This window comes from Amblyraja radiata, chromosome 1, assembly GCF_010909765.2.
Source record: "Amblyraja radiata isolate CabotCenter1 chromosome 1, sAmbRad1.1.pri, whole genome shotgun sequence".
Taxonomy (NCBI): Eukaryota; Metazoa; Chordata; class Chondrichthyes; order Rajiformes; family Rajidae; genus Amblyraja; species Amblyraja radiata.
In genome coordinates, this window is record NC_045956.1 from 119,769,156 (window position 1) to 119,792,992 (window position 23,837).

At 43.8% G+C, this 23,837-nt stretch overlaps 1 protein-coding gene across 1 annotated transcript in view; it reads left to right on the top strand.

The window, feature by feature from the left end:
- The window catches only part of adamts6 (ADAM metallopeptidase with thrombospondin type 1 motif 6), a 258,203-nt gene that overhangs the window by 157,390 nt on the left and 76,976 nt on the right, over positions 1-23,837 (top strand). Inside the window, exon 12 of the mRNA XM_033029876.1 lies at positions 6,282-6,389. Within this exon, the coding sequence (XP_032885767.1) occupies positions 6,282-6,389 (108 nt within the window). The remainder of the gene's footprint in view (positions 1-6,281; positions 6,390-23,837) is intronic.

A 23,837-nucleotide genomic window follows, 5' to 3' on the forward strand; every position in this document is an offset into this window, starting at 1 on the left:
CTCCTATTAATATTGATTCATGTTAAAATGAGAGGCAGTACATTGCAGACATCTGTTAGAATTGCATACCTTCTGTTCATGGATGGCTGCAAATAAAAGCATGCAGGATCATTCATCCTTGTGCTATTCTTTCCCTATTTCAAGAATATTTAAAACTTGGTTGATACTTGACAATTAATGGGAAATCTCACTGCAAAAAGGCACGGCGAGATGTTAGCATTCCAGCAACCTGCACTGCAGCATGTAGAATGTCCAGTGCATGACACTCATTCATTGAGCAAATCTCTTGCAATTGGGGAATATTAAAGAATATGCATTTGCTGACTGTCAAGTTGGAAACAATTTTGCTGCACAGTGTTCTAAGATAGGTCATAAGTTCCAGGAGCATTAAATCATTCTACTATTCTTCATCAAGTCTACTCCGCCATTCAATCATGGCTGATCTATCTATCCCTCTCAACTCCATTCTTCTGGCTTCTCCCCATAACCCTTAACACCCTTACTGGTCAAGAATCTGTTAATCTCCACCTTAAATATGTCCATTAGAACATAGAAACATAGGAAAAATAGGTGCAGGAGTAGGCCATTCGGCCCTTCAAGCAAGCACCGCCATTCAATATGATCATGGGTGATCATCTAAAATCAGTACCCTGTTTCTGATGATTCCCCATATCCCTTGATTCCTTTAGCCCGAAGAGATAAATCTAACTCTCTTGAAAACATCCAGTGAATTGGCCTCCAGTGCCTTCTATGCCAGAGAATTGCACATTCACAACTCTCTGAGTGAAAATGTTTTTCCTCATCTCAGTCCTAAATGGCTAATCCCATATTCTTAAACTATGACCTCTGGTTCTGGACTCCCCCAACATCGGAAACATTTTTCCTGCATCTAGCCTGTTCAATCCTTTAAGAATTTTATATGTTTCTATAAGTTCCCGTCTCATCCTTCTAAATCCTAGTGAATACAAGCACCGTCATCCCCATCATATGTCCGTCCCGCCATCCCTGGAATTAACCTGATGAACCTACGCTGCACTCCCTCAATAGTAATAATCACCTTCCTCAAATTAGGAGACCAAAACTGCGCACAATACTCCAGGTGTGGTCTAACCAGGGCCCTGTACAAATGAATAGGACCTCCTTGCTCCTAAACTCAATCATCTCTCTATGAAGGCCAACATGTCATTAGCTTTCTTCACTGCTTGCTGTACCTGCATGCTTACTTTCAGTTACTGATGTACAAGCACACCCAGGTCTCGTTGCAGCTCTCCCATTCCTAATCTGACACCATTCAGATAATAATCTGCCTTCCTGTTTTGCCACCAAAGTGGATAACCTCACATTTATCCATGTTATACTGCATCTGCCATATATTTGCACACTCACTCAACCTATCCAAGTCACCCTGCAGCCTCATAGCATCCTCCTCGCAGCTCACACCCAGCTTTGTGTCATCTGTAAACTTGGAGATGTTACATTTAATTCCCTCACCTAAATCATTAATATATATTGTAAATAAAGGGTCCCAGCTCCGAGCATTGCGACACCCACTAGCCACTGCCTGCCATTCTGAAAAAGACCTGTTAATTCCTACTCTTTCCTTCCTGTCTGCCAACCAGTTCTCTATCCATGTCAATGCCCTACCCCCAATAAGCGAGTTTGATATTCCGAAAAACGCAAGGAATCAATGGATTTGTCAAAATTCATTTGAGGGAAAAAAAGCGAAAGGGGGTGCCAGGTAGCGGGAGAGCGGGGTGTAACAGAGAGAGAGAGAGAGAGAGAGAGAGAGAGAGGGCAGATGCGAGTGGGTGACGGGGAGAGACTGGACCGGCGGATAGACGGTGAGAGGTGGGGGAAAGAGAAAGGGGGTGAAAGACGTGTGTGTCTGTGATTTGCTCATGGATGTGTTTAGTTTAACATCTGCCAGCGTTTGAATGTTGGTTGCGGAGGCGGACATTGTCCCCCAGTCCTTCCCTCCAGTGCGGGTGGGGGGGTGGAGGGATTGTCCTAGTGCCAGGGAGTTCTTGCAAGGATGGGGTTCCTCTCTCCCCATCTCTCTTCCCATCCCTCTCCCCATCTCTCTTCCTCATCCCTCTCCCCATCCTTTTCCTCATCCCTCTTCCCATCCATCTCCCCATTTCTCTCCCCGCCGCCTCTCCTTTACCTGCGGACAGGCATCGCTCTGTTGGAAGGAACTGAAGATGCTGGTTTACACTGAAGGTAGACACAACGTGCTGGAGTAACTCAGCGGGACAGGCAGCTTCTTTGGAGAAAAGGAATAGGTGATGTTTTGGGTCGAGACCCTCCTCCAAAGATGTTGCCTGACCTACTGAGTTACTCCAGCATTTTGTGCGTATCTCCGTTGATGACTGGTGTTCGGCTTTCGCCAGCACCGAGGGGGTTAACCGACAGCCACTGGATAAGGCAAGAGGTGCAGCTGACAGTCCCCGGCCCGTCGGGGAACAGATTCCTTGGGAGTTGGAGCAGAGTTGAGCTGGAGTTAGCGCTTCTTCTCCACGCTGGCTGTAAGCCTGGGGCCGCCATTGCTCCGGGCCAGTGTCCTGTCAGTCCAGGGTCACTCCGGACATTTCTGGCCGCCCCCCGACAAGGAAGGGACACTCGGGAGGGGACGGGGATGTTGAAATCTCCCATAACCACAGTGGCATTACCTTTGTTACATGCCAATTTTAACTCCTGCTGCAACGTGCACCCTATATCCAGGCTACTGTTTGGGGGCCTGTAGATAACTCCCATTAGTGTCATCTTACCTTTACAATTCCTCAATCCTATCCACAGCACTCTACATCGTCAGTCCCTATGTCGCCCCTCGCAAGGGACTGAATTTCATCCCTCACCAACAAAGCTACCCCACCTCCACTGCCCACCTGCCTGTCCTTTCTATAGGACGTATAATCCTGAATATTCAAATTGTCTCCCCCCACTATTTAGTTTAAGCCCACCCGTGTAGCAGTGGTAAACCTGCCTGCCAGAATGCTGTTCCCCCGCCTTTTGATGTGCATCCCGTCCCTTTTGTACAATTCACCCTTACCCCACGCTGCAGAATCTCTTTCCTCTTCTTCCCAACGTCATTTGTGCCGACATGCACTACCACTTCCGGCCACTCACTTTCACCCTTGACCCCAATTCAGGACCCTAATTTCTGAATTAACCGTATCACTCTCTATCCTAATGCAGAATTCCACCATATTATGGTCACTGTTGCCCAAGGGGCTTTGCACTACAAGATCGCTAACATCCTTCCTCAATACACAATACCCATTCTAGGATGGCCTGCCCTCTAGTCGGTTCCTCTACATATTGGCTTAAAAAAACATCCCGATACACTTCAGGAAACCCTCCTCCTTAGTGCTGTTACCAATTTGGTTGGTTCAATCTATACGTAGATTAAAGTCACTCATGATAACATTGATTTGGCCTGTCTGTGGCAATAAATTCTACAGATCCACCACCCTCTGACTAAAGAAATTCCTTCTCATCATATTTCTAAAGATACATCCCTTTATTCTAAGGCTATGGTCTCTGGTCCTAGACTCTCCCACTAGTAGACACATCCTCTCCACATTCACTCTGTCCAGGCCCTTTCACTATTCGGTAAGTCTACTCCAGCGAGTGCAGGCCTAGTGCCTTCAAATGCTCATCATTTGTGAACTCATTCCTGAGATCATTCTCGTAAACCTCCGCTGGACCCTTTCCAATGCCAGCATGGTGTTTCACTGAACTTGGTTGAGTCTTGTGTTTAACTACGGAGACATCTCAGCTTTGGAAAATACAACAATTTCAGTTTAACTCTCATCAAGAAAAAGTGAGACCAAATTAAAAGATGATGTTCTCAAGGCAGCCGTCATAGATAACCTGATGGGCACTTATAAGGAGATTGTGTCCCCTTTTGGTCAGGGAATGCTCCACTTCTCAGCAACACCAATAAAGGGGAAACGGAATAAAGAGTAAGATCAAAATAAGTTGTCATATTGCATCTGTTTATTTTTGCAGTAGTTTATTTTATTTATACTGTCAGAAAGACTAGACCTCTTTAATCCACATATTCAAGTCAATGAAGTTTTACAGGCTTAGACCACTAAATAATTGAAGGTCTAGTGATGACTGCCAAGACAACATAAATATTAATGCAAAGTTTCAGTTGCTACAGTCAATTCACATGATATTCTTCATAGTGCAATAATCAAATTACCATTGGAAAAATCATGTGAAGCAATACCGTGTTTAACTCTGAATAACATTTGTTTATGCAAATAGACATGGCTTTAAAAAGCTTTTTTCATATCAAGGTAGAAACAACATGAGCAGTAAAAGTACAACCCTTCCCGACTTCTCATGCTAATAGCCCTGTCCCACGGTACGAGTTCATTCCAAGAGCACTCCCGAGTTTGCCCTGATTCGAACTTGGAGATTTACCCTTTACAAGTCGGAAAGGGTTGTACTTTTACTGCTCATGTTAATATTTATGTTGTCTTGGCAGTTGACTTGAACATGTTGAAAAATCTCCACGAGTCTTCCCGTGCTTACCTGCCGTTAGCGAATCTTCCCGAGTACTTGCCGTTAGCGTTACGAGCCGCTAAGAGACGTCCCCGAGCTCCGACGTACCTGCTACGTGCTTACCACGAGTTTGATTTTTTTTAAAGTTCGGGAGAGCTCTTGGAATGAACTCGTACCGTGGGACAGGGCTTTAAGCTGTACATATAAGAGGCAATTTAAGACACTATGTCGATGGGTATTTTCTATGCAGCTATAAGCAGCTTTTGGCTTGGTTAAAGTTTAATTAGGTACCATTTTAACCACGGTAAAAATGTGTTGTGTGTTGGTTTCCTTTATTATTCTTCTGCACTTGACTGATTACTCTGCTGCTGGACTCACTCAGCACCAAGTCCAGGAGCAGAGCTTGAATATCCCAAGCTCTATGCACTTCATTGGTGCATGCAGAACATTCCCATTCATGTGAATGGGATTGGAAGCTTGATTGAAAAGATAAGTACAGGTTTGTTTGTTTTTTCTCTTTTACTTTATCTTAGTGTTTTTAATTGATTTCCAGCATTTAAATGTATTTTGCAAGTCCTAAAATCATTTTATATTGTATTTATTTAAATCCATTTGAGTTGATTAACCCTCTAACATTTTAAAGCAGTTCACAGGTCATGTAGTGAGGTGTCTAGGTGGTCTCGTGTGTCTCAAGCCTGGCCACAACTCATGAAACTGTCCAGCTTGCAGGATAGCCTTAGCAGTGTAGTATCATCAGACTCATTGAGCCACACAAATTAAGTGCAGGGACAGTTCAGTGAACATCTCAGACATCCAGAAACAGCTGAACGAAAAATAATTGCATTTACCTGATGGCTTTCATAACCCAAGGCCATCCCAAAGTACCTTACAGTCAATGGAATACATTTGAAACCAATTCACCTTTCTGATGTAAGAACTCAGGTCAACCAATTTGTACACGTTTCCACAAATCAGCCACTTGACTGGGACCAAATAAGTTGTTTCTAGCTCTCAGTTGAGGGATACTTATTGGCTGCAAATCAGCGATACCTTCCATGGTCTTCCCTGAGATGGTGTCAACAACATTCCACTCCCCCATTAAGTGATGTGCAAGATGACGGGCATCTTAATTGCTGCAAAGTTTGAATTCTCAGTTGAGAATTACATGCTGTTGTATCTGCTCACTCAAAGTTCCAGCATAGGAAAATTACTGTGATGTGCTGTTATAATCATCCAAGGATTCATTCCAAGGCTTTTTTTAAAATCTTGAATACAGATACTTAATGGTTTAAAGGGATATTCTCACAGTGGAATTTAGGTCAATTATAGCTGCAGTCATGAAAAGGAGCAGAGAATCATGGCATTGTAATTCGTGCAAATCTCGAGCTTCCTCCTTAGGTAAACTAGAAACTGCATTGTCATAAAGTCATACAGCATTGAAACAGGCCCTTCAGACCAACTCAAACATGATGCCCCATCCAAGCTACTTCCATTTGCCCGTATTTGGTCCATATGCCTCTAAACCTTTCCTATCCATGTACCTGTCTAAATTGATATTGCAGTCATTCTTCCGCCAAATCTGTTTGTGTTGAGTTGGTGTTTGGTCTGCTCGCAATCCTATTGTACCTTTCTGATTGTTGAATGTAGAAAATCTGTCAAGTTGTAGAACCATTTGCTGCACAAGACCTGAACATATATGTGGTGGTTGATAGCACATACAGGTTAAAATGTTATTCTAATCAACTTGCTTCTGCATTCTTTCCCAGGAAGTGTGCAGAGAGCTGTGGTGCCTCAGTAAGAGCAATCGATGTGTAACCAACAGTATCCCTGCAGCTGAAGGTACCCTCTGCCAGACAGGAACTATTGAAAAAGGGGTAAATAGACAAATTTGACAACACTGTTATTTGCCTGCTTGTTAATAATTTATAAAACGGAGCTCTGTTAAAATTTGTATCCGCACTGACAATCTACTTCAACTCATTTGATGTCCTACCAATGCTAAATATTTGAATTGCTCATTGCTGGGGATTTCTGTGCAGACAATGGACTGCTAAAGTACCTATTCAGTTCTTAGATAGTATAAAACAATTAACGCAGGGTCATGAGATGCTATCACTGGAATCTTATTTGCCTTTCTGTTTCCAATCAACTTTACAACTAGAATGATAATGATTCTGGAGTAACTTGAGTTAGCTATTTCCTTTTATCTTAATGCCAAACATTGAAAAGGCATTCAAGGAACATGACATGAAAAGTTTTACATTGCACTTGATTCAATTCTGAATACAGGTGGTAGTGGAACCTGTAGAATACAGGTGGTAGTGGGACCTGTAGAAATGTTTTCAGGTTGTTAAGTGTCTTCAAGTGAGAAGATAACTAGAAACCTTTCTTACTGTTTAACTCATGCAAACTGAATTAAAATGTTAATTTTGGGGGTTCTTTGAAGGTTTGTAAGGGTTTGAGGGTTTGTAAGATTTGGATTATTTCTTTTTGCTTCCAACAACCATGTAAAAAGGTGAAAATAAGAAGGAAACCAATGCAATATCAGATTAGGCCAAGTTCTAGCTGAGTTAAACCAATCCAGAGATTTAAAACGGTACATTTTCCCGATTCTGCCACTATAATTGTGTTTGTTTTTTGAGCTATAAATACCACTTTAAGTGTTGCAGTTAAGTGGGTATATAGAGTTATTGTAAGTTTAATAGGTATCAAAGGGCTTGAATCCTGGCATGTTGGCAGCTGTCTCTTTTTGAAAATAAGTGAAGTAACTATGCCATTCCTGAAGGTGTTCCCATACAAATTGTGCAAACAAACTGAACTGAGTGTTTGCCCTTCCAAACAGTTCTTAAGCTTTACACTTTTTCTGTTCGGTTTTGATGATTTTGGAAGCAGCACCTGAAATTTTATTTCCCATTTTTACAAGGAAGACTGGGGAGACTGCAGTTGGCAAACTTTGAGAAAAGTCAGCTAAGTGTTGGAATATATCAAACTGTCAGAAAATCTGGAAAGCATATTGAAACAGTTCCAGGAATTTATCAATCATTTTCCAAACAAATTTAACAGCAAATGTGATTAAACTGTAAATGTAAGTTAAACAATTAGATTCTGTGTGCACTTCAACAAGGAACTGAACTTTGCAGGCTGGCTGGAAGACACCATCCGCAGTCTCACTGATAATCAGTATGCATGCAGAGCAAGTTTTAAGGAAGGCTAATAAAATGTTGGTTATTTTATACGTGGAATGGAGTATAAAAGCTGTAAAAAATGCTCATAACTGTCCCCTACTCTCTCATCAAAATTTCCCAAATTCAAGGAAGAATACACATCCATTTGGAGTCAGTGCAGTTTAAATTCACACGATTGATTCACTATACGAGTAAGTTTTGAGATAGTTTTTTGGGGGAAATATTGAACAGATTGGCACTATAATGTTGGGCTTTAGAAGAACGGCAGTGGTGATGGGCACCAGCAATAGCAATAGAAAATAATGCAAAAAAGGAATGGGAGTATCTGAAAGCAATATGTAAAGAAGTTGTACAGTAATTGATTGGAGCAGACCAAAAAACTCAAATGCATGATTTGAAATACACCAATTGTGTAGTTTAGAGATCAAAATGTGGCCAAGGACACTCACCTGGCCTCTCACTACACCTGTTTTATTTTGGGATATGTGGATCAGTCTTTGTTAGAACAGAACTAGTTAGGGCCCACCCCCTCATTTTTTTCCAGCACATCAACATCTGCAATGATGCTGCTTTCAGCACTCACACAGAACTCACCTTTCTGCTCTCACCTTTATAACAAATTTCCACCCTGCTCTCACTTTTCAGTGGTCCATCTCTGACTCTTCCCTTTTCTTTTTGGATCTCTCCATCAGGGAATAGGATAGTCGCCAACAAACACTACAAAGCCAGAGACTATCTTGAGTGAAGTTCTTGAGTGAAGTTCCTCATGGCCTGCCTACCGCAAGGCTACACTCCATTCTGTCAGTTCCTCCATCACCATTGTATTTGCTTTGATGATGAGATTCTCTGCAAAGGATATCATCTGAAATGATATCCTCACTTTTGATTGATTGATTGATACTTTATTATCACATGTGACACCACTCTCTGGCATTCTGCACGGTTATAACCCACCCAACAAACTCCAGAAACAGCACCTCATCAACCATCTGGACATTTTCTAGCCGTCCCGGCTAAATATCAAATTCTACAACTTTTGGTTACTCATTATTTTTGTCTATCTGTATCAGAACTTGCCATTTTCTGCCAGTCACCCATCTTTGAATTTTGATTACAATTTTTTCTCTCTCTATTAATATAGCTTTGTTGTCTGGGCATGTCTCACGGGTCTGCTATTAACAGCGTCATCTGATTCTAACTGCTAAATTCACTCAGACATACCATTCTCTTTGTTTTACCCATCCCTCCCTCACCTTTTCTGCTATAGAAAACCAACATGTTTCCCCCTTTCCCACTTCTGACAAAGGGTCTTGGATCAAAACAGTTAACTCCATTTCTCTGTCTGCGGATGCAGCCTGACGACAGCAATATTGTGTGTTTCCAGCATGTGGTGTTTTATATTTAAGTGTAGTGAATAATTTAGTTGAGCTGCAATGGCAAATAAACTTGTGGAATTATGTTGCTACTATTACTGAACATGGTTGAAAAGATGACAGGACTGGACATATAATATTCCAGGATTCAAGGTGTTCAGAAACGATAAGAGAGGAAACAGTGTGGGTGGCAAAGCTAATTAAGGAAGATATATTGCTGGAGAGGGAGCGGTGTCCTTGAAATGTCAAGTACAAAATCCATTTTGTGAGAATGAAGAAGCAAAAAGGGAGCTATTATGTTGCAGGGGTATATATTCTAAAGGCTGGCAAATAGGTAAGAATGGAGTGGGAGATAGAGAGGCTATATTTGTAGGATAATTTCAAATTATAAAGTATATTCAAAAGGTGATATTTAAATGTACTGCAGCCATAATACAAAAATGTTCAAGAACTGTGGAGAGGTGATCATTGGTGTTTCATATGTTCCAGTATTCATTGGAACAATGTTAGTGAGGGACAAAGATTGGGATGATTTTCTGATATATGGCCATCATTTCAAACAATCTTTCCTTGCACACCCCCCTGGATTATTTTGCTCAAAATCTTAAGTCTATGCCCATATTTTAGAAAACGTTCCCATTTCCTATTTACAATAATATTGGAATAGTTGAAACCCCTCACTGTATTGCACTTGCTACCCTGCGGATTTTCTTTCTCTTTCTCTCTTTCAGTAAAATATTTTCTTCTCTCAGAGTATTGCGAATCTTGGGAATTCTGTACTGCAGAGAGCTATGAATGCAAAGTCATGAAGTATACTGAAGCCTGAGATAGATTTTTGGACCGTAAAAAAATAAAAAATTACAAAGATCACTCGGGGAAATAGAGCTGATGCCAATAGTCAGACAAATGAATATTATTATATAGTGAACTTGGTCCAAGAAGCTAGACTGCTCTCCTATTTCTGATATTCTGATGTCATGTTATTTTTGAACTGAAGCAGAGAGTGAAATTAAAGAGTATAATTTTACTTCGGAGTCACGTGAGTGACTACGTGAAGAACCCCGCCAGGACGCATGCGTGTCATATCGCTACACACATTGCAACGAGTCACAGCAGGGGGAACGATGTTCCCCTTAGCGGCAGAATTTAAAAGCCGGGAACAGCAGGTAAGGAGACTCTGCGTTCTTTCGACTTACTTAACAGGTGGAGGCATGGACAGATCCACGAGAAACAAGAAGGCTGCGAAAAAGCTGGCGGGGGAGAACCGCGGAGTTGCGGGCAGCCAGCAGCGGCCAACGGCACACCAATCTCCCGTAATGGGAACAGCTGTGCCCGACTTCGCTCCCGCACCGGCCAAATCAATACCGCGGCCGGGCGGTAAAGCGAAGCAAAAAACTGACAGAGTCGTTGACTCCGATGAGTCCGACTTTGAACAGCCGCGAGCGGCCAGTGCCCGTGAGCATTGGGGCCGGTTGGAGCGGCTTCAGGAGCAGCCGCAAGCGGCCAGTGCCCGTGAGCATTGGAGCCGGTTGGAGCGGCTTGAGGAACAGGAGCAGCCGCGAGCAGCCAGTGCCCGAGAGCATTGGAGCCGGTTGGAGCAGCTTGAGGAACAGGAGCAGCCGCGAGTGGCCAGTGCCCGAGAGCATAGGAGCCAGTTGGAGCGGCTGTTGGAGCAAATACTCCAAAGTGACAGGCTCCGGGAGATGGAGCCTAGTCACAGTGGGCAGCTAGTAAGTCCTACAGCAGTACCTCTTGTAGGGCTGCACAGTGTTTCTCCCTCATCAGAGGGGAGTACGGGGGGTCAATTCTGGGCTGACCCTGAAGAGGGGTGTGCAGAACATACCCCTAGTGTGCAAGGGGTGCAAGAAAACCTATTGGATATGGTGTCCCAGTTCATTCAACCCGACCAAACTGGCCAAAGCCTGGAGCCTAAATAGCTGCAAGTATCGACTACATGCCATTCAACCAGCTACAAGGACAGGCATTATTGGACACCACAGCAAGACACTTACCACCAGGGAACTGCAAATCACTAAATGTTCCCAGTGTCAACAAGTGTATTTGGAAACATGTCGGAGCATCGATCAGAGCCAGGGACTTGAAACTACAGAAAGTTCTGAAAGTCCTAACAGCGGGAATTACGGCTTTCGCCCGCACATTAAACGAACAAGACATGACACAAGATCACCAGGATGCACTGGCTTTATTTTGCAACTCCCAATACGAGTTAAATAGTATTAGGAAGAGTGCCATCCAACCGGCTTTAGACCCCAAATTTGCAGGCCTGTGCAAACCTGGAACCTCCAAACCACCAATATTACTATTTGGAGGTGACTTATCCAAACAGGTAAAAGAACTTGACGAAGAGGCTAAAACCCTGGGGCTCATTAAAGCAACGTCCAAAAACTACTTCGGCCAGAAACAGCACCCCTATGCACCCACCAGTCAGCCAAGACAAACTGGTGAAAGCTCGAAGGCCAGGAACACTCAACATCGGTCTTTTTTAGGCCATGGCCCAGACCGGCCTTCCTGGAAAATGCGCAAACCCTCAACACCGACCCAACTACAGACCCAGACACCGGCGCCTCAACGTCCACGGAGGATGCCGAAAAAGTAACAAACCTACCACTGGTAACCATGGAGGTAGGTGGGTCTGGTTCCTTACGAATTGAAGGGAGCATGGAGGTTGGTGGGAGATTACAATTCTATCTGGATGCATGGAATAAGTTAACTACCGACACTTATATTTTAAGCAGTATCCAGGGTTATACCTTAGAACTTATACAAAAACTTAACCCTCCAGTTCAGCATGTACCGAACCGAATGTTCGTGCTTACAGGCAAAGAAAAATCTAAAGCACATGCTGAACTACAGCGGCTTTATAAAAAAGGAGTAATTGAGAAAACCCTACACGAATCACAGGAATTCGTGTCCAGTATCTTTATCAAAAACAAGAAAGATGGTGGTTGCCGCATCATCATAGATTTGACTAATTTGAATACTTTCGTACAATATATTCATTTCAAGATGGAAACCTTTGTTACTGCTAAGCAATTGATTTCCAAAGATTACTACATGGCAAGCATCGATTTAAAAGATGCTTACTATACAGTACCCATAAGAGGTGACCACAGATGTTATTTAAAATTCAACTGGATGGGTCAGCTCTGACAGTACAGGGCACTACCTAATGGGCTAACATCAGCCCCCAGGCTGTTCACTAAAATTTTGAAACCAGCCCTAGCGTTTCTGCGGAAACAAAAACACATGGTAATGGCATATCTAGATGACATACTTATTGTGGGCAAAATTTGGAATTGGCTAAACAAACGGTAACAGCCACAAAACAATTATTTGAAAAACTGGGGTTTATCATCCATCCAGTTAAATCTAAATTAACGCCTTCAACCACAATGGATTATCTGGGGTTCACCATTAACTCAGTTCACATGTCAGTGACTTTGCCGAAAGAAAATGTTACAGCCTTAATAGAGGCTTGCAGCAAAATCATTGACATCACTAAACCATCCATCAGACTGGTAGCAAGAATAATTGGCAAAATAGTGGCTGCGTTTCCAGCCACACAATTCGGACCTTTACATTATTGAAATTTACAGAGGGCTAAAATACGAGCACTCAAGATTAATGGTGGTCATTTTGACAGACCAATTAAGCTACCTACAGAGGTCATAATGGAACTAAAATGGTAGATGCCTAAAGATAACAATGCCTAAAGATAACATTAGGCATTGTTCCAATCCAATCATTATCAGCAACCCGTCTATGGTACTACAAACTGATGCCAGTGCACTTGGTTCGGGTGCTACCAATTCCATCTCCAGCTGTGGAGGGAGTTGGAATGCACAGGAGGCATCATTATTACAAACACTGGGCATAAACTACCTGGAAATGTTAAGTGCATTCCATGGCCTTAAGTCATATTGTTCTGGGTTATATCACCAGCATGTTAGACTACAAATTGACAACACCACCGTGGTAGCATATATCAACCATATGGGTGGAAACAAATCGACATCATGTGACAATCTGGCCAACACAATTTGGCAATGGTGTATCCAGAGAGATATTTGGATATCAGCTACCTACTTACCAGGTAAACTAAATTTAGTGGCAGACACCAGGTCACGCAAATTCAATGAAAACACTGAATGAATGTAGGATAAAAATGTATTTGCTGAAATTACAGGTATGGAACACCAGATATCGATCTATTCGCATCCAGGCTCAATCACCAGTTATCGAATTATGTTTCATGGGAACCAGACCCTGGGGCAGCGGCAACAGATGCGTTTTCGCTGCATTGGGGGAAATTGTTTATTTATGCATTCCCTCCTTTCTGCCTCATCAGTCGGGTATTAAGGAAAATACAGCAAGACTCTGCGTCTGGTATTTTGATAGTACCCGATTGGCCTACTCAACCATGGTTCCCGGTGATACTCGACATGGTATTAGATCCATGCATCACCATCCATCATAGACCTAATTTACTGGTTCATCCTGTAACAAGGGAAAGTCACCCATGTCATAATTATACAAACCTATTAATTTGTAGAGTTTGAAAGCACCTCTACTACACCTGGGACTGACGGACCGAACAGTGGATATTATTTCAGCGGCCCACAGACAGTCCACCAAAAAACAGTACTTGGTGTACATCAAGAAATGGGAAATGTACTGTCACAACAATAACATCACCCACAGCTCTATGAACATCCCGTCTGTTCTGGAATTCCTGGCAAGCCTCCATTACGATGAGGGGCTCAGTTATAGTGCCATCAACTGCGCCAGAAGTGCTCTGTCAACATACCTGTGGCAAGGAACAGCGGCATTCTGTTGGGACACACCCCCTGGTAACCAAACTCATGAGGGGCATTTTTAATGTTAATCCCCCAAGAACCAGGTACTCCCAAATATGGGATGTGAGCATTGTACTGACCATGTTAAGAAACTGGTCTCCAGCTACAGCTCTGTCCCTACAGAAACTGACTATGAAAACAGTCATGCTGATGGCCTTGGTCATGGCACAAAGGGTCCAGTCGCTACAGAAACTAAGGCTGGACAACATGACTATTTCATCTGGAAATTTAACTTTTCACATCAATGAATTAGTCAAACAGAACAGACAGGGGTCAGCAGGCCTAAAAATAGAATTCAGGGCCTACCCGACAGATGATCGTCTCTGTATTTTTTTTTTTTTTTTTTTTTTTTAAATCAAAAATATTTATTCAAATATTAAAATAGTATTGACACTAAAATAAAAACAAAACACCACCATAATACAAGACGAACAAATATGCTCAGCAACTGATAAACAATTATATTGCAATCCTTGTCAAGGATACATTCAACCCCCCTCGGTGCCCAGCGGTCCCGGAACTCCCTCAGGGTGCCCGTAGACAGGGCGTATTCCCTTTCCATCCGCACCCGGGCACGGACGTATCCCCGGAAAAGGGGCAGGCAGCTGGCTTGGGTAGAGCCCTCCACCGTCTGGCGCCGTGACTCGCGGATGGCCAGCTTGGCCAGGCCCAGGAGCAACCCAACCAGGACATCTTCAGCCCTACCCTCTCCCCTACGCACAGGGTGTCCAAAGATGAGGATGGTGAGTGAAAAATGCAGCCAGAAGGCAAGGAGCAGCCCCTTTAGGTATTGAAACAGTGGCTGCAGCCTCACGCACTCCATGTACACGTGGTACACAGACTCTTCCAGCCCGCAAAAGTGGCAGGCGGCTGGCGAGTCTGCGAACCGCGAGAGAAACAGGTTGCAGGGAACACCTCGGTGCAATACCCTCCACCCCAGGTCCCCAATGTAGAGGGGGAGAATCCCTGCGTAGAGGGACCCCCACCGGGGACCCCTCTCGCGACCGGAAGGGAACACCGACCGCCACTTGGTGTCCGGACGGTGGACCAGGGCGAGGAAATGCAGGGTGTGGAGGAGGAGCCTGTACAGGACACGCCTCCCTGCGTCTCGGAGGGAGACGAAGGGTGTCGAGGAAAGGCGGCTCAAATTGTGTGGGACCGGCTCCCGGGATGGATTACGGCGCCTTGGTCCGATGAGTACTTCCGGCTGAGCGGGGGCTTGCTCAACCACCAGTTCTCCACACGTTTGAGCCCCCCGGTCACCCGATGGGGCGGGACAGGGACCGGCTGCTCTCAAGCCCGGGCCGTCACCCTCCGCCGGTGGAGGTGGGGCCTGGTCAACGGCAACCAGGTTCCAGACTCTCAACAAGTTCCTGTAGAAGCCAGGCATCCCCATCAGGACTGCACGGCTGACCCCCACCATCGGGATCCGCGTACCTCCTTGAAGGCAGCGGCTCCGTTGGAAAAAGTGCGTTGCCAGCACGTGCCACCTGGGAGGATGCCCTGAGTACAGGTATCTCTGCAAGGTCCTGAGGCGGAGAGCCGCCACCTTGGTGCGAATGCACACCATCGACTGACCGCCCTCCTCGATCGGGAGACTCAGGACCGCTGCAGAGACCCAGTGCTTTCCGTTGCCCCAGATTCGTCTCTGTATTGTCACACTTACTATTATATATGGAGTATACTAAGATCATCAGAGGCAAAGAAATGGCACTTTTAATCAGCTACAAACAGCCACACAAAAAAGTGACAGTCCAGACCATCTCGAGATGGCTAAAACAAGTCCTAATAAAGGCTGGAGTAGACACTAACATTTTAAAATCTCACTCCACCAGGGCTGCAGCTACATCGGCAGCTATGAAGTTGGATGTTCCTATGGACCAAATCCTCAAGACAGCAGGATGGTCAACGGAGAAAACTTTCCAATGATTTTATAACAAACCAGTAATTGAACCTGGAACATTTGCAGAAACAATTTTAAGTTCTGTAATATAATTTTACCCCATAAATAGGGGCTATAATTTGGTGTTAATAAATTTATCGTTGTTTTTTCAATATCGTATTGATGTCTAATGATGTTAACACTATTCTCCCCATAATCAAGGCAGATGTGATGCATGGACTCGTTTCCACGGCATGAAATCACAGAGCTTTAAAATCTTCACGTAGTCACTCACGTGACTCCGAAGTAAAATAGTAAGATTAAACGAGAACTTACCAGTTTGAAGTTTGATCATTATTTTATGAGGAGCAACGTTGAGGGAATACGTGCCCTTCGCTCCCACCCTTGATCATATACTCAACTGGTATCTCTTCTCTAATCTTACTATGTTTAGTCATTACAGTTATCTGTGATTTCACACCGCTGCTTTGAAGAATGACACGCATGCGTCCTGGCGGGGTTCTTCACGTATTCCCTCAACGTTACTCCTCATAAAATAACGATCAAACTTCAAACTGATAAGTTCTCGTTTAATCTTACTATTAAAGAGTACAATTCCAAGGCCCATTTGGAGGATTAGCATAGTTAGTATAACAGAAATGTACAGCAATGTTTGTAGTCCAGGACTTGCCTGATATTAGGCGTCAAGTCTCATTAGCAAATTTCGAACAAGGAAAGACTCGAACGTCATGCTCTACTGACCAGGAAAGAGTCATCGGTGATCTGTCATAGATCTGTGGAGCTGAGAGGTCAATTAAAAACAAAATCTCACCTTTCATGTGGTGTTTGCAGTTGATGAAAGCCTATGTGGAATCGACCTGTGGTCTACACCATGCAACTGAGCAAGTTGTAGAGAGAAGATAGACACAAAAAGCTGGAGTAACTCAGCAGGACAGACAGCATTTCTGGAGAGAAGGAATAGGTGACGTTTCGGGTCCAGAGATACTGCCTGTCCCGCTGAGTTCCTCCAGCTTTTTGTGTCTATCTTCCATTTAAGCCAGCATCTGCAGTTCCTTCTTACACAAGTTGTAGAGAGATCTTTGAATCGTTATTAGCACCCAGCCACTCTTGTCCATGTAATCCACAACACTCCCTCTCTCCCCACCCACTACCTTTCTGCCACCTTGCACATACTCACACCCTTGTGCAAGGAACTATGCACCAGCTTACACCACTAGTATTATGAGTAAATTATTGACATTAGACTGCAGGACTCAACCTTACAACATGAATCATTTATGATGGAAGTTTTACATCTGGCAAACTGGTGAAGCAGAGTCCAATTTCAAGGCCAAGAGAGTGCACCTATAAATGATTAATCACAAAGTCAGCACATCTAATGCACAAAAAAAGTGTTTTTAGTCAATTTTTTGACAAAATACATTTCTTCCTGGATGCCATCAGTAGAGTATTTCCATCATTTTTTGTTTTTATTTCAAATTCCAAACAACTGGATGATCATAGTTTCTATGTTCATACTTGTTTAATGTTTGATCTTGTTTGGTACACACAAACGTTTATACCCTAGCAAGGTCCCAGCATAAACTACAGATCAGGGGCTGGTTGATGTCTCAGCCTCATTCCTTGATCCTTTGGTCATCCTGACACTGGATTTATGACTGGATTTTACTGGAAGGACCATGGATATTTAGATGTAATGTTTATTTTAAAGCATGAACAGTTCAAAGGTCAGACCAGATCACAATTGAAGCCATTCACAGCTGCATAATGCAAATTGACTGAAGACTAAAACAGACACAAAGTGCTGGAGTAACTCGGTGTGTCAGGGCTGCATCTCCACTTTGTAGACCATCTTCTGAAGTTCATTGTGTCTTGACTCAAGACATCATATGGTTTAATTAAATGTGGTTTGTAATATTGGGGTTTTATTACAGCTATATTTTTAGTTAATGGATAATAATGCATGATGAATGGAAATAACGTCATTGTTAATTGGAAGGATTATATTTTATTAACTTAAAAATTATTTGTAAAGAATATTTTTTAAATTCTTGCATAAAAGTGTATTTTCTTATGAAATCTGGATACATTATTCTGCATGTAAACAAATAATATTGATAACAAATGCAATTAACTTAGTTGAAACTGATATTAAAGACCCAAGCTGTAAAGAGTGCAGAGAATACTTAGGAAGAAATTGCCAGGACTTAAGGGCCTGAGCTATAAGGAGAGGTTGGGCAGGCTAGGACTCTATTCCTCAGAGTGTAGGAGGATGAGAGGTGAATTTATACAGGTGAACAGGATTATGAGGAGAATACCTAGGGTAGATGCACAGAGTCTTTTATCCAGGGTAGAGGAATCAAGAACCAGACGACCTCATCTTTTCTCCCCGTATTGCCTTTTTAGCTATCTTCTGTTGCTCTTTAAACGTTACCCGATCCTCTTGTCTCCCGCTCATCTTTGCTATGTTGTACTTCTTCTCTTTCTCTTGTATACTGTCCCTGACTTCGCTTGTCAGCCACATTTGGACAGGTACATGGATAGAAAAGGTTTGTTGGGACATGGAGTGAACGTGGGCAGGTGGACTAGTGTAGATGGGGCACCCAAGTCGGCATGGGAAAGGTGGGCCAAAGGACCTGGTTCTGTGCTGTATGACTCTGTGACATTGTTCATCATGTATATATCTAGACAATATATTTGAATTATAAATGGCACAACTAATGATTTTTTAGCGAATTATATATAGGATGTATTCATCACTGACGTGGCTGATCTTGATTAATCATTGCTAACAAACCTTGAGGAGATGGTGATGAACTTCTTTTTTAAACTGCTACATTTTCATTTATTATTATCACGTGTACCGAGGTACAGGGAAACATATTTGTTTGCGTGTTGTCCAGTCAAAGAAAAGATTATACATGATTACAATCAAGCCGTCCACCTTGCACAGATAAAGGACAATGGGTACAATATTTAGTACAAGATAAACTCCAATTTAGTCCCATTAACGATAGTTCAAAGATCTCCAATGAGGTAGTTGATGAGAGGACCATTCAGTTGCCTGATAACAGCTGGGAAGAAACTGTCCCTGAATCTGGAGGTATGTGTTTTCAAACATCTATAACTCTTGCCTGATGGGAGAGGGGAGAAGAGGGAGTAGCCAGGGTGGAGACGGGTCCTTAATTATGCTGGTTGCCTTGCCGAGGCAGCGTGCAGTATGGATGGAATCAATGGAAGGGAGGTTGGTTTGCATGATGGTCTGGGCTACTTCCGCACCTCACTGCATTTCCTTGCGGTCTTGGATGGAGTTGTTCCCAAACTATGCTGTGATGCACCCCGATAAAATGCTTTCATCAGCGCAGCTGAAGTAGTTGGTGAGGGTTGTTGGGAACATGCTGACCTTCCTAAGCCTTTGTAGGCAGTAGAGGCATTGGTGTGTTTTCTTGGCCATAGCTTTGATGAGGCTGATGGGAGAGGAGAGAAGAGGGGATTGGCCAGATTGACACTCATCCTTGATTATGCTTCTGGCCTTGCCGAGGCAGTATGAGATATAAATGGAGTCAATGGAAGGGAGGTTGGATTGTGTGATGGTCTAGGCAGTGTCCACAAATTGCTGCAATTTCTTGCGGTCTTAGATGGACCTGTTCTCAAACCAAGCTGTGATGCATCCTGATAAAATGCTTTCTATGGTGCATCTGTCGATGTTGGTGAGAGTTGTCGGGCACATGCCAAACTTCCTAAGCATTCTAAGGAAGTAGAGGCATTGGTGTGCTTTCTTGATCATTGCTTCAATATGGGTGGTCCAGGAGAAGTTGTTGGTGATATTGATTCCTCGGAGTTTGAAGTTTTCAACGCTCTGTACCTCTCTATCTCTCTAGCTCTAGCACTCTTCCACTTTTTCCTGCCAATTTTTTTTTAAGTTTATTTTTTTCCAGCAAGGTGGCTACACTCCCACTCTGTCTTCAACTTCTGAAGGAAGGAGAAAAATCTCTCACCGATACTCTACTTTGTTTCCCTTGTATTTGGTACTCTGCCTCTTGCTCGGCCGATGCCTGCTTCAATCTATGTCCTGCCTCCTCAGTAAGTAACACACTGAACAGCAAATAAAACAAAACTCTCTTCTCAATGTTTTTTTTAAGTAGATTTTTTCCCAGCAAGATGGTTATACTCCCGCTTTGTCTTTAGAATTAGATCCTTTATTTGTCATTCAGACCTTACAGTCTGAACGAAATGTCGTTACCTGCAGCCATACATACAATAATAAACAACAGAACAGACAGTAAACACAAATTAACATCCACCACTGAGTCCACCAAGCACCTCCTCACTGTGATGGAGGCAAAAATCTTAGGGCTGCTGTCTCATCCCTCCTCTTCTCCCTCTGCGCTGAGGCGATACCCCACCGGGCGATGGTAAATCAGTCCCGCGGCTCACCGAGCTCCGCGAACGGGCCGGTTCAAACTCCGCGGCCCGGGGGTGGTCGAAGCTGCTGCCCTCCAGTCCAGCGGACGCAGCTGTTCACGATGTCGTCCACTGGCCCGCGGCCGCCGCCGCCGCCAAAACGCCGTCTCAGCCACCGGAGAACCGTTCCAGCCCCGAGCCGGGTCGCCCTCACGTGAGCGCCGTTCCACCCTCGAGCCAGGCCGCCCTCACGGGAACGTCTCAACCCCGCGCCAGGCCGCCCTCACGGGAGCGCCGTTACCCTCGAGCTGGGCCGCCCTCACGGGAGCACCATTACCCTCGAGCCAGGCCGCCCTCACAGTTCAAGGGAGCGCCGTTACCCTCGAGCTGGGCCGCCCTCACGGGAGCGCCGTTACCCTCGAGCTGGGCCGCCCTCACGGGAGCGCCGTTACCCTCGAGCCAGGCCGCCCTCACGGGAGCGCCTTTACTTCTAGAGGTAGAAAGATATCTCTCCCTGTGAATAATATATTTCCAAGCCAGGATAATATGTAATTTAGAGTGGAGCTTGCAGGTGTTGATGTTCCCATTCCTTGCCTTCTGGGTAGAGGTCTCATATTCAGCAGATAAGAAGTTCAGCTGATTATATCAGTTTGATGTAAAGAACTGCACCAATGGGAATGTCATTGATCTTGTCCAGGAAACCTAATGGCATTCCTGTAAAGGCCTGGGTTCAGTTTAGTTTAGAGATACAGTGTGGTAACGGGCCCTTTGGCCCACCGGGTCCGCTCCAACCAGCGATCCCCGCATATTAACACTATCCTACACACACTAGGGTCAATTTTTACATTTACCAGACCAATTAACCTACAAACATGTACGTCTTTGGAGTTCTCGTGCTAGAAACTGCCGCAGTGATATAGCTCACTTACAGACAATCCGAGGCTAACTGTTCAGCAGCATTTCAGATGTGACATTAAATCTGCTTTAGGTGAATATAAAATGTTTCAAGGAAGAGCAGAGAGTTGTCCTATTGAGTAAGTATTTAAGAAAGAACTGCAGATGCTGGAAAAATCGAAGGTAGACAAAAATGCTGGAAAAACTCAGCGGGTGAGGCAGCATCTATGAGCGAAGGAATTGGCGATGTTTGCGGGTCGAGACCCTTCTTCAGACTGACGAGAGTAAGTAGTCATTTTTCTATCAGTTAGCACCGACAACAATAATAATTGGTTGTTAGCTGTTTCCTTAAGAGTTTTTTAAAAATTCTGTCCATTATCAGGCTTTGGCAGTGGCTGTCAAAATGACTGTGCATGAGGTTTGGGAATTTTTCCAGCCGTGAACTAGAAATATTGCAGAGTAATGAACAAAGTGCTGGAGGAAAGTTGAGGGTCTGGCAACATGTGGGGAGGGAATATAAAGGAAATGTTTCAGGTCTGCATCCTTTTTCAGATTGTTAGGATGAAAGCTGGAAAAGGGAGGCAGGGGCAGGTCAAAACCTGGCAAGTGATGGGTTGATGCAGATGAGGGGAGGGGTAGTGATTGGCAGATGGGTTAGACCAGGTGACAAAGTCTAAGGTGATAAGTGTAGAAGTCCCCAAAACTCTTGGATGTAAGACACTCTATTACATATTTAAATCAGGAATTCATCAGGAATCTTTTATATCATGTAAAACATTTTTTCTTTTACAAAACAGAGTTTCTTTTTTAAATATACTTTATTCATAAAACTAGCAATACAGGTGACTCCTGCATCACAGTAGTGGGGTGGGGAGTACATTAACATACTGATTGCCCCAACCTTTGTACTCCATTGCGTGCAGAGCCAGGAAGATGCTGGAGGGTATCTGCTTATTAACACATTGATTATCATTTCCTTTGTACTCCATTGTGAGTGGAAACGAGAAGTCGCGGCTTTGGTATAATGTAAGAGTAAAGTAACGGATCTGATAATTAACACCTCACCTTTGTACTCCAGCACTTGTCATCTTTTTGGTGTATAAATATTCTGTTGTATCAACTAATGTTGGAGACGTGATTGTGTAGGAACTGCAGATGTTAGTTTACACTGAAGATAGACACAAAATACTGGAGTGACGCAGCGGGACAGGCAGCATCTCTGGAGAGAAGGAATGGGTGATGTTTCGGGTCGAGACCCTTCTTCAGACTGAAGTCAGCAATTCTTTCCTACACATGCTGCCTATCCCGCTGAGTTACTCCAACATTTTGTGTCTATCTAGAGATGTGATCACAGCCTTTAACTTAAACGCCTCTCCCCTTGCGCATGTAAAATAAACCAACGGCTGATGGTTAATGATTTGAGTCGAGTCTTATTTCGGGTCAAGACTTCGACATCATCAGAGGCAAAGAGGAGTGAAATGTAAAGACGGGGAGGAATGTGGATGGAAGAGGATAGGGGGAGGAAAAAGAGGGAGGTTAAAAGGCAAATGAATGAATGAATAAGTTTATTGGCCAAGTATTCACATACAAGGAATTTGCCTTGGTGCTCCACCCACAAGTGACAACATGACATACAGTGACAGTTAAGAATGATACATAAAATATTAAACATTAATAATAAAATGGGTTGTGATGAGTACATGAAGGAGGGAAAGGAGCAGGGTGACTGAGAGGTGTGTGCAGTTTGGGCGATGGTGGGAGAATAGGGGTGCACTGGGGTGGGGGGTATGGGGAAGAAAGAGGAAATATAGGGTATTATTTGAAGTTAGAGAATTCAATGTTGATACCATTGGGTTATAAGCTACCCAAGCGGAACATGTGGTGCTGTTCCTCCAGTTTGCATGTGACCACCGTCTGGCAATCCAGGAGGCCAAGTACAGAAAGGTCGACATGGGAGAGGGAAGGAGAGTTAAAATGGTTAGAAGTCAAGAGTTCCAGTAGACCTTGGCATTGAAATATATTTGCAGAGTCTCGCAATTGTTGCTGATAGTTTCTATTCACACAGAACTTCCAACATATCATTGTGTTCAAGTGGGATGCAGCAGGTCGTGAGAGCAAAATGAAAAACAGAAAATGCTGGAAATACTCAGCAGGTCGGGCAACACTAACAGATAGAGAATTAGAACCACAGACTATCCTCTGAATCACAGCAGGAAAGGTCAATGACTGATCAGTGCTCCTCCCACAATGACCCCAGGACGCATTGAACACCTCCCACATTCCCTGTCACTACACCAGATGTGGCTAGTTCTGACAGAAACTAGAAAGGTAGGTTATTGGAGATTATGGAATTTAATGTCGAGTCCTATGAGTTTCAGATGGAAAATGAGATTCGCTTGCACCTCTTCCAATTGGGCGCACTCAGTGCTCCCGATATCATCTTCTTTGCACAGGAAAATTGGCTGCCTGTTTTCCCCCGTCACCTTCATTCATTCTGCGCTTGTAACACTGAGCTTTCATTTGCCTTTTGGTTTCAATCCTCAGGCCGCTCCAACTTTCTGACTTTAGCTTCTTACTCTGTTGCAATGATGCCCAAAATTAGCCACGGGGAACAATATCTCACCTGTTGTTTTATGTTTCCGACTCCTTTGTTCTCCCTATATTTCCACCTTTCCAAAACAAATTG